Here is a 12,028-nt window from a genome sequence, read left to right as displayed (position 1 = left end):
TAAAGACTAGATTGTCTAGAGATGTGATGTTGTAACATTTTTCACTTGTTGTTTTATTATTTACATAAATATTTAATAATATAATGTATTAAATAGTTGAAACTTATATAGTATGGTTGTATAGATAATGGTGTAAAACGATAAGTTTTGATACGTTTATGCTTTAAATATATCCCTTTAAATATGGGCATGAGACTGAATTACAGCAATATTACCGATAATAACTAATCGTGTACCACGTCATGATACTCTTCTAAACAGTAAATCATGTAATATTTTTCACTTTTTAAATATTTAATAATATAATGTATTAAATAGTTGGAGTAATGACAGACAGATTATTGAAATTATTATTCATGTGCTAATGGAATTGTATTATCAATTAAATCGACTATTAACTGAGCATGTAATAAATTAAAATAAGGTAAATATTTTAATATTAAATTAATTTACGTGTAACATTTATACGTTAATTTCAAATAATTTGGAAGTCATATAATAAAATTCTGATTGAGTTGTTTTTCAAATACTATCACAAATCAAAAGAATTTAGAAAGCCATTATCCTAACACTTTATATTGTTCAATATTTGATTAAAGAGCAGTTTCAGAGAGACCAATATCGACATCTTCACTCGTCGCATTAACTCATTCAAATATCATAACATATATTTTTATACCAATCATACCGCCAATTTAACATATATAATTAAATATATTAAATAGTTATCTTCATCCCATATCTCAATGTATTTAAATTTTAATAATTCATCCAAAATTATAAATTTTCTAAAATTAATTGTTTTTATATATTCATAATTGTCTTTATATATTCATTCTTCCCATATAATCCTGTGATTGTTAATTAAAACTTTTTATTTTTTAAAATTACAATAAATTAAAATTAGTCGCAATAAATATAATATATATATATTTAAATAAAAATTTATAATTTTCTGTATACTTAGGATGAATCACTGTATAACTTTTTCAATAAGTCCATCAATAAAATGAAATCTTTTAATTTTAGTATATAAAATAATTAATATTAAATATTTATTTTTATTTATTAAATTTACTAAAAAATATAAAATTAATTTAAATTATATATAACAAATATATAAAACTTACCGACATTCCTTTTTAATTACAGTCGAATTGAAACAATTGGATACATGTAATTTTCTCTTAAAATCTTTTACAAAAATTCTTTTTCTCTTATAAAAATCTCTCTCACTATAAAACATAGAAAATCTTCAATTGTTCCGAAGCAATCAATTTGAGGGAGCAATTTTGTGCAATTCATAGAGGAGGGAATAAGAAATTTATAGATGAGGGAGCAATTTTGTGAAGGTAGACGTTGAAATAGTAATAGATGTTGGAACAGTACCGAACTAGCATTCGGCATTCATATGCTCCTGTGATATGGGAGTTCATTGTTCGACATTATAAACGTCGAAGTTGCATGTTCGACAGTATCGAACATACAATTTTGACACACAATTTGAAAAATAATTTTCGGATTGCTTAATTTAAAAAATATTTTTTTAATTATAAATAATTTTTATAAAAAATCTAGTTGCAACTCCTACGATAATCACCTAATCTCAAAATTTTAGTAAAATATATTATTATGTAAAATTTATGAAATTTATTTCAAATTCAATAGAGAGAATTACAATTTAATCTCTATAGTATGGTCATTCTCATTAATTAATTTCTTAAGTTTGAAAACATACATTAAAATATTTTTTAAAATATTTTTAAAATATTAAAAAATATATTAATTATTCTTCCGTTAATTTTAGCCATTAAATAGTGAGAAAAGTCTAAAATATTATCAGTTGAAAGTATAAATTAATTTAATTTTTATAAAATTAATAAACTAAACTAATGAATTTTATTTATATTATAGAAATTAAATAATAGAATACTTAATGTTTAATGTTAATAAATGGCTGATTAATAGATTTTTTAATATTTCAAAAATATTTTAATAAATTTTTTAAATCAATAAATTAACTAATGAGTTTTACTAAATCTGAATAAATACATAGTTATTTTTTAAAAATTTATTAAAAAATTTTTAGTTAATCGATTTTATTAAATTGAATTAATAAAATTAAAATTCTTTTTTCAAACCAAATGCAAAAAATATATAAAATTTAATTAAAATCCATTAATTTAATAGATTTAAATTGAACCTAACAGGGTTTTAGTTTGTAAAATTGTTTATAATATATATTATATAATAATGAATATATAGTATAAGTATTAAATATTAGTGATTGAGTTGTTTGTTTTGGATCCCTTAGTATCAAAAAAGAAAATACTTTCCTTCATAATAAATTAAAAAATGTAAATAATGAAATAAATACTTACCTTTTGTATTATATTTTGAATCAATGAAATATTTCTTTTCTTATTAAAAAGATAGTAAAATTACATTACTCTTGTCTTCATGAATTGATTTTATGAATACAGTGTATATCACTAATTATTATGAGTTTTCGGAATCGCAACGACGACGTCAATCTTGAAATCATATTCGAGTTTTATCTTGTAGAAACTCTCTTTCGTGACTTTGTTCGGAAGACTTTAATGATTTACGGTCAAGAGATGAGAAAGAAGAAAATTATCTTTGCCAAATTATCTTATACAGGGGTTTAGACAGGCACTTGAGGAGCAATTTTACCAAATTATTTTGTGTAGGGGTTTGATTTTGAATAATTGTAAATCTTTGTTAGACTCTAGAACTGATATTTCTGTTAGATGAGTTCGTCATAATGCTATTCTAGCTGCTCATACTTTGGTTAGAGAATCTGTCACATATAATCTTCTCTATTAAGAATGATATTACTCTTTATTTGACGAAATTTTATTAATACAATCAGTAGTTTTGTCTTAAAAAAAATGAATAGTAGTGTATATCATCCTTTAAAAATACACATTGATGCCTAATTAATATATATAAATAATGTTATCACAACTTAATGTGGAAATTAAGAATTAGGTGTTGTTATAAATATCATAATTCAGCCAAAATTACAGAGACACTTGTACTTCCACCCCCTAATCCTAATAGCTCATTGCATATTAATTACTAAATTATCTGCGAGATTGGAAATTTTCTACATCTTTATCTTTTACAAGTTGACTTGCTGCATGCGAGATATCATGTTCAGGCCCGCAGTTTTTTTTCTTTTCTTTTCTTTTCTTTATGCGTATGCGCAAATATTTTCAATTGCTGAATCATTTCTTTGTCAGCTTATCAATAATATATCATTTTATCCCCCTTTCCCTATAAAAATTACGGTTTTCTGTATAGTTATTTTTGGTGCTGAGTGATTTAAAATTTGATAAACGTAGAAATCATTAAAAATAAATTTTTATTTTTTAAAAAATAAAATAAATTACAATAATAGTGAGCAGAATTAATCTCATAAATATTAAAAGAAAATAATTTTATTAAATAAATAATAATAATAATAATAATAATAATAAAATGAGAGATTTCAAGTGTAAAAGAAAAAAAATTAATTTAATGAAAAAATAAACTAAATTAATTTAAGGAGAAAATCAATATAAAATGAATTCAAATGATTAATTACCTATGAAAAGATAATTTAAATTATATATAATTGATAAATCAGTTATAGATATCGAAAACTTTTCAGGTATACAATCTTTTCTTTATGCTCATTAACTAGTTCTAGTTTTTGGACAAACGTATAAGACGTTTTTAGAATTTAATCCAATTACCGTATTAAAATTTAGAAGAATTTGATTTTAACTAACTAACACTAAAAGATGTTTCTAAAATTTAATCCAATTATTACATTAAGATTTAGAAAAATCTGATTCTAACTAATAAATGCAAGTCATTTAATTCATTTAAGTTAAATTATATTATTATTCAGTAAAGCTTTACACAATCTATTTCATCACTTGTTTGAAATTAAATTAAATAATTACGAATTTAATCAATCTAGATAGTAATATATTATTCTAACCATTGCACGACGAACTCTTATTATAATAATCAATAGAATAATAATAAACAATAATCACAAAAATTATATAAATATCAAAAGATAATAAAGAAATAATAAAACCAATTAGATCTCACAACCAATTTTGAAACTTTAATTATCTTCCAACTGAAAATAAGAATTTAGCCATACATGTTAATGGCTGAAACACAATAAGAAGAAAAATGTTCTCATCCTTTCAACATTAATTTAAAAAAAAAAAAAGATGATGTTGTATATCAAAATGTATCTTTATATAGTACTAAAAATCCTAATTCAAGCTAAATACCAATAACCAAAATAAGATGGAAAAGTTTTCTCCGAAAATGTGGAGTCTGATATATATTGGCATATAAAAATTTTCTGATTACATATCAGATTTGAAACTGCACTCTGATTCTTTTCGTCAAATACATTATACTCATAATATAGACTATAATATAATACGTAGAGTTAGAGTACAAGTATAACTCTGCTTCCTTATTCTCTGTTGAATTTAGTTATACACGATTTTTTTTAATTTCAGAATGCAGAGTTCAAATACGATTTTTCTTTTATTATTCTCCGATCCTTATTTATCCTGTCAAGCTATCAAAACTCAAATAAATCAACCTCTTTTAAATAGAATAAAATTCAAAATCCAAGTGTTTTAAAATATTAAAACCACACAAATATACATATTATCAATTCGATACTTTTATTTTTGATATTATATTTGAATGAAGTTTTAGAATACAAAGCAAGTATTTTATAATTAGAAGTAATAATCATGTTTGGGAGATTTTTTTATATATATAAAAAAAAAGAAATATAAAGTTTTTTAAGATTTCAAAACCTTTCTAAGCTTCACATTTTCGACCCACTAAATTAAAATATTAGGGATGGTTTGATACTTTAATTACTAAACATACTATTAAACAAGTGTTCAATCTTTTGTATATGAAGACAATGTCTGCCGACTCTCTTGCAAATATATTAGTGTAATTAAATATCAAAATAATGTCACGTTTGCAAAACGTGAGTTGATCATTAGGTCACACTCGAGCAATATGTATTATGAGTAGATGTTCATTAATGCTCATAAAAAAAAAAGGACAGCATTCGTCATCGGATCAATACCAGGTGCTTTCCAAAATCAAGAATGTTTTTAAGAAAATCTTTAATATATATAAAGAAGACTTGAAGTTGTCCAGTAGTGATCCAATAGCTAGCTCCTCTGCTTACCAGCCAATTCATAGTTTAAGCCATTGACAATAGTGGTTCTGCCACTTTCAGAGCCCAACCAATGAATTCAATTCGATCTTCCATTGTTTATATATGCAGATATGTCAATATAAATACAAGGCCAAGCCTTGAGATTTTAATCAGTATTTTCATTAGCAAATGGCTTACAAACAAATTTCAATCTTCCCCATTTTATTATTGCTAGCATTGTCTTCAACTCAGCTAGCAACTCCTTTCCCTTCTGCCTACAGCCAACTCGACTATTATTTCTACGACAGTTCATGCCCACGTTTGGAAATGATCGTCAAGTATGGCGTTTGGGCAGCCATCCAGAATGAGACCAGGATTGCTGCCTCCCTCCTTCGCTTGCACTTCCATGATTGTTTTGTTAATGTAATAATAATATATATTTGCTTTTAAGTAATTTTACAAGTCTTGGTGCATTTTTTGCTATTAATTTTGTTGGATTATTAACAGGGTTGCGATGCGTCAATCCTTCTCGACGACACAGATAAACTCAAAGGGGAGAAGAACGCTCGTCCAAATCGAAACTCTGCTAGAGGATTTGAAATCATTGAGAGTATAAAAGCAGACGTTGAAAGAGCTTGCCCTTCAACTGTTTCATGTGCTGATATTGTGGCCCTTGTCGCAAGAGAAGCTGTCGTTTTGGTAATTAATTAGTCCGTTTCAGTATCACGAGCTAAAACTCGTTAATTATATATATATTGTTTTAAGTATTCTTTTTTTTTTTTCAAAAGTATTTTAAGTATTCTATTATTGTTTTGTTTATTATCCTCATTTTTCCGGTCAGTCTGGAGGGCCATTTTGGTATGTTCCCTTAGGCCGGCGAGACGGACTAACGGCTAGTCAGCAGGCAGCTAATCAAAACTTGCCAGGACCTTTTGATTCACTGCAAAATCTCACTGCTAAGTTCATAGCAAAAGGCCTTGATGTAAAGGATCTTGTGGTCCTCTCAGGTTCTTCTTCTTCCCTTCTTCACCTCTCTCCATGCATTTCATTTCTTATATAATCAAAACAAAGAAATGAAAAAAGAGAAGTTAATAATATTGTGGAAACAACCACATACGCCCATCTTCAATTGCAATATTAAAAAAAAATAGAAAAAACACTGTAAATTTAATATGATTCAAGTGTAAAATTTACGTACTAAATTAAAGATAAAATTTCACTAGGATAAAAAAATAATGATATAATATCTCAGAACTCTCAAAATCTTAATTCTAATGTGAAAATCGGCCTCGCACTGTGGTAGAACTTTTCGGATGGATTCTTAATTCTTCCCATAAAAAGTGTAGCCAAAATTCTATTCACATGATTAACCAATACGATTATACTTTATGTTTCTTTGATTGGTCTCTTACAGGAGCACATACCATAGGTTTTGCTCAGTGCTTCACGTTCAAGAGCAGGCTCTTTAACTTCAAAGGCTCTGGCAAGCCTGATCCTAGGCTTGATTCTTCATCCCTCACAAACTTGCAAGGCATGTGTCCCAACAAAGATACATCAAACAGCAATCTTGCTCCTCTAGACTCATCAACTATTTACAGCTTTGACAATTCATATTATACCAACCTCGTGAGCAACTCAGTTCTTCTTGAGTCTGATCAAGCTCTAATGGATGACGACACAACTGCTGCTTTGGTTAATTCATATAGTGCATATCCATATCTTTTTTCCAATGATTTTGCAGCATCCATGGTGAAGATGGGCAAAGTTGGCGTACTTACGGGGGAAAATGGGGAAATTAGAAAGAAATGTGGGTCTGTAAATTAAGTTTATTAAACCAAGTTGGCATATGTAATGTTGGTGATCTTTTTTATGGAAGTTATGTGTAAGCTATCAGCAAAATAAATAATTTAATTAGGTATTATGTGGAATGCACAATGGCCATTTAATAGTTGGTATCAATGTGAAAGCCGCATGTGAACTATTGTGACGAGTAAGTTTTGTAAAGTAATGTAATGCAATATGCTAAAACGTTTCGTAGATTGAAAAAAATGTGGTTTTTATAGGTTTTTTTTCTAATACAAAATTGTCTAAATAAATTTAATATTTTAAAAATATATATTTATTTCAAAAAGTTTATGTATTAAAATATGTTAAAATTAATAAAAAAATATTATTTAGCTTTTATGATGGAGCAAAACTAACTAGTTAATTCCTCTATTTTGAAAAATATATTAAAATATTTCTGATATTTTAAAAAGTATATAAAATATTTCTGACGTTTTAAAAGGTATACTAATTAGTCGTTCCGTTAATTTTAGTCATTAAATATTTTACTGTTTAGTTTCTATAATTTTAAAAAATTAATTAGTTAGTCTCTCATGTTTTTAAAAAATATAATTATTAGTCTCTCCATAGTAAGAACATTTTAGACTCTTTTACTTTTTAGTTTCTATATTTTGAAAAATTTATTAGTTAGTCTCTCAAATTTTTAAAAAATCTAATTATTAGTCCCTCTACATCAGGAGTAGTTTAGATTTTTTTGCAATATTTAATGATTAAAATTAACGGAATGATTAATTAATAAACTTTTTAAAATGTTAAAAACGTTTTAATACATTTTTCAAAATAAAAGGACTAATTAGTGAATTTTATCATATTATAGGGACTAAATAATTAATTTTTTAAGTTAACTAGTGAATAGGAATAGTATCGGCCATTTTTCAAGTTTTTAATATGGAGTACTTCTAAATTTTAAAACAAGTTATTATAAACTTATCGTAGTAGAAATTCAAAGGGAATTTAAATTTTTTTTGCAATTGCTCGAGAATTGAGACAACACCGAGTTTGATCTATCATTCGAAAGAAAGTTTTGATAGAATTTCTATCTATCAAAATTACTTAAAATTCTACTTTAATTTATAATTCAAAGGTAATAAATTGTGGAAATGGAGTAACTCATTTAAAACGCCCTTTAAAAGATTACACGGTACAATTAAATCAAATAAGCTTTTATGAAACAAAAATTCGGCCGATTGCGAACTTTCAGATACTGTCTTATTCAATATTTATTCAATTACTTTTTTACCCGTAAACTTAATAGTTGAGTTAGTAAATTTCAAATAACGGAGGAGTGTCAAAAGCAAAATTAATTTGAGTTTTGAGTGGGAATGACAATCAAAGTCAAATTATTAAAAGAATGCTTAATTATAATAGATGACCTCTCTGTTTCTTAGCATGACTAGGAATAAGATAATATGAAATTTAAATAATTATGATTAAGAGCAATAAGACAATATTAATATTCTGATAAAGATGAGGTTAGTGGCAGTTCAAATTTCCAATATGATGTATTGGAAGCCTGATCACTTAAAAGTAGAGACAATTTTGAAACCTCCACTTAGGAACACAGTCATATAATTTAATTTATTTTGTTGGGTTTCAGTTAGAATTTGCAATTAAAAAATGTAAGTGTGGATTAATATAAATTTATTAAATAATTTAAATTAATTATTTTAAATTAAATAAAAAATAAATCTAAAAATTATTTAGATGGATCAATATGCTTTTATAAAAAAGTCGCACATTATCCGCCATGGGAGGAGGAAATTTCTACCTTGCATATTAAATGCAGACAGCTGCTAGCCATCATAGACAGTAGCAGACTTCAGCAGGCATTATTTGGGGATAGAAGAAAAATAAAAAATAAAAAAAGAAATGAAAGATATGAAAAGACACTTGGACCAATTGGGTTAAAGTTTTTAACATAATTTTTCAACTTTTGGGTTCTTTTCTTTAAAAAAAGGGAAATTATGCATATAGAGAAAGGGGAAAGAAAAAAGAAAAATCCATAGCTTTTTGACCTGTGATGAAAAGCAATGCAAAGTTATTCATAGCAGCTAGAGAAAATAAGCTAAACGATGATTTGGGTGGCTCATCTGCTAGACAGCTTGGGTTGGGTTCTGTTTGTTGCATTGAAAAATCATTTCATCTGGAAATTCAAAAAAGCCCAAAAAGAAAAAAAAAAAAAAAAAAAAAGCAGCAGCAGCAGTATGGACATCATGTGCTAGATAATCCGGTCTTTATCTTGTGTAGGACCGTAATTGAAGTAAATCGAACAATTTTAATAAATTAGTCTCGATTAAAAAATAAATTTAAAAATTTAAATTTGAGTTCGAATTCTACTCGAGTTTATTAATTTCGAACTTGATTCATAATAAGCTCATATATAACATTATCGAATCAATTTAAATTACATTTAAAAAGTTTGAAATTAAACTCATTTTGTTTCGAATTTACGCTCCATTATATTATAAACAAATTTAATATAATTTAAATTTATTTAAATTATAAATAAATTTAAATTATAAAATCGTTAAAAAAATTTTAAATTAAAATTTTTTTTAATTAAAATTTTTTAAACTTAAAACTAATGAAAAAAAATATAAAATAGTTGTTTTTGTATAGAAAAGTCAAAATCCTCCGTACCCCTTCAACTTTCGATATGGGATTATTGTTGGCAAATTTACGAGTTTGTTTGCGAGTCTACTCACGAGTTTGAAAGCAAGTCTGGTCACGAATTTAATATTATTAAGCTCAAATTTGGCTCGTTTATTAAATGAGTCTAAAAAGTGAATTCGAATTTGACTCGTTTAAAAAACGAGCTGAATTCTATTGAATTTTTATCGAGCCGTGATGAATAATTTGGTTCGTTTACCCTTAATCTTATCAAAAATACTAATTTAGCTTAATTCTATGCAACAACCAATATATATACGTAATCTAATTTGATGATGATATACGTATATAGCATTTTTCATATATATTTATATTCAATTTATTTAAAATATTTATACAAGGTATCAGAAATATAAATAAATAAATATGAATAATGAATATAAATTGATATATAGATAATAAATAATAAAATACCAATGAAATAAATTTAAACAAATTCTCATAAGAAGAATATTATTTTAATAAATAAATACTCTTTTGGCTTTTTCTACATAAAAACAATGTAAAAAAAGGTAAATTTTGATAAATTGTTGCAGTCCCAGAAAAATGTAGAGAAAGCTCATCCTCAATTTGAAAAGGGTTTTTCTTGGGTTTTGGTGTCTACTCAAAACATTCCCACTTTTTCATCACTTGGATCATCATTCACATCCTCTGCCTCTGCTCCCTACCTTCCAAAAGTCTTGAGTAAAAAAATATATCAATAAAAAAAAAAAAAACAAAATCTTATCAACACCATTCACTTTTTCTCTTTCTTTTTTCAGCTTGATTACTCTGTGTTCTTTCTCTCCCCTGAACCTTCAAAATCCTGGAAAATTCTTGCATTTCAGGATCAAAACTCCGTTCAAAATTTGAAACCATAACTTTGCAAGATACCGACTTCTTTTCTACATTTCCACCAATCTTTGTTCATTATTTTCCTGGAAAAAACAAGGAAAATCCCAAATCAATCACCCACCCAACCAAAACCCTCAAAGTTCATCACTTGTTTCATTTCTCATATACCATTTTCAAATGTCTACACCACTAGACCAGCAGCAACAGCAACAGCCACCACCCATGGAAGTTACCCAGCAAGCCTACACAGCCCACACAGGTCACGGGTCGGTTGGACCGGTGATAGCTGTTCTAGCAGTAATCACCATCCTAGGAGTCATCGCCGGCATGATTGGTCGCCTCTGTTCGGGACGTCGTACCATGGGGCATGGGCAATATGATTTTGAGGGTTGGGTAGAGAGAAAATGCTCTTCTTGCTTGGATGGGCGGATTGAGCCACCATCAGCCCGACCCGCAGAGATTCCAGTAGCAGAGCCAGTGGAAGGAGAAGGACCACAAGAGATGAAGGAAGAAGAGGATGAACAAAAAAGACATAAATCACAAGCAAGTACAAGTGATTCTTGATTTTTAATGGGTATATTACATTGGTTTTGTTGAGTCATCTCTTCAGTTTGTAAGCCAAAAATGGTTTCTTTCTTTTTGGTTTTCAATTAGTTTCTCTGGTTTTTTGGGTTCATTTCATTGTTCTACTGAGCTTTGAAGCTAAAAAAAAAATTTCAAATTAATAATTAATTCGAGAACCCAACGAAGGGTTTGTTGAATTGGAAAATCTAGTAGGGTTAATTTATTTATTTAATAATTGTTATTGCATATTATAAAAGAAATGCTCTATTATTGTGCAACGTATGGTTGGAAGTAGGGGAAGAATGGGAAACGAGAAGGGAAAGAAATGGGGATTGACTTGTGGAGGTGAAATGCATGTGAAGGTGGGCAGCTTTTGTCCGAGACACCACCAAAAATGGAGGGGTCAAATTGGAAGGAAAAGATTATTCCCTCCTCCCCAAAGGACATTCATGTACTGTGCTTTTGGGACACATTCCTTTTCCTTCCATTCTCTTCAGCTCACTGGATCTGTTTGACATTATTTTTAAAATTGCCGTTGAAAAAAACTTGCTTTTTTTTTTTTTTTTAATTATTTAGATCGGCCTGGCCCAGTAAATGATTTCTAATCCGCTGATCTTGTTCTAGCCCAACCCATTTTTTCCCTTACATAGTTGCTCCTAAAATTTACATTTAATTTAAATTACAACTTTATTTTAGAATGTATTTATAATTATTAAAAGCATTTACAAATTGAATTATTCTAATAGACATATATGCAATTTAGTTTGTTTGTTATTTAATTACTTATAAAAAAGTTTTGATTTATTTTTTTTGTATTTTTTTCAATTAATTTAATTATAATTAATAACTAATCCAATATTTCAATTAGCTTTTCTTAATATTTTAAAAGTC

The 12,028-nt window shown here is 27.1% G+C and overlaps 2 protein-coding genes across 2 annotated transcripts; both read left to right on the top strand.

Annotated features, from left to right (window-relative positions):
* Nucleotides 1-5,318: 5,318 nt before the first annotated feature.
* LOC110601362 (peroxidase 10) lies at nucleotides 5,319-7,214 on the top strand. The gene is made up of 4 exons (XM_021738474.2): nucleotides 5,319-5,647; nucleotides 5,732-5,923; nucleotides 6,066-6,231; nucleotides 6,639-7,214. Exons 1-4 carry the CDS (start codon nucleotides 5,414-5,416, stop codon nucleotides 7,046-7,048), a joined length of 1,002 nt encoding a protein of 333 aa, XP_021594166.1. The 5' UTR covers nucleotides 5,319-5,413; the 3' UTR covers nucleotides 7,049-7,214.
* A 3,536-nt stretch (nucleotides 7,215-10,750) lies between these two features.
* On the top strand, nucleotides 10,751-11,137 carry LOC110602010. Its single transcript, XM_021739440.1, has one exon. The coding sequence runs from the start codon at nucleotides 10,751-10,753 to the stop codon at nucleotides 11,135-11,137; it is 387 nt and encodes a 128-aa protein (XP_021595132.1).
* The last annotated feature ends 891 nt before the right edge of the window (nucleotides 11,138-12,028 follow it).

The sequence above is a fragment of the Manihot esculenta genome, chromosome 15 (genome assembly GCF_001659605.2).
Source record: "Manihot esculenta cultivar AM560-2 chromosome 15, M.esculenta_v8, whole genome shotgun sequence".
NCBI lineage: Eukaryota > Viridiplantae > Streptophyta > Magnoliopsida > Malpighiales > Euphorbiaceae > Manihot > Manihot esculenta.
Note: the sequence above shows the minus strand (reverse complement) of the source record. Positions and strands in the feature narration are given on the sequence as shown.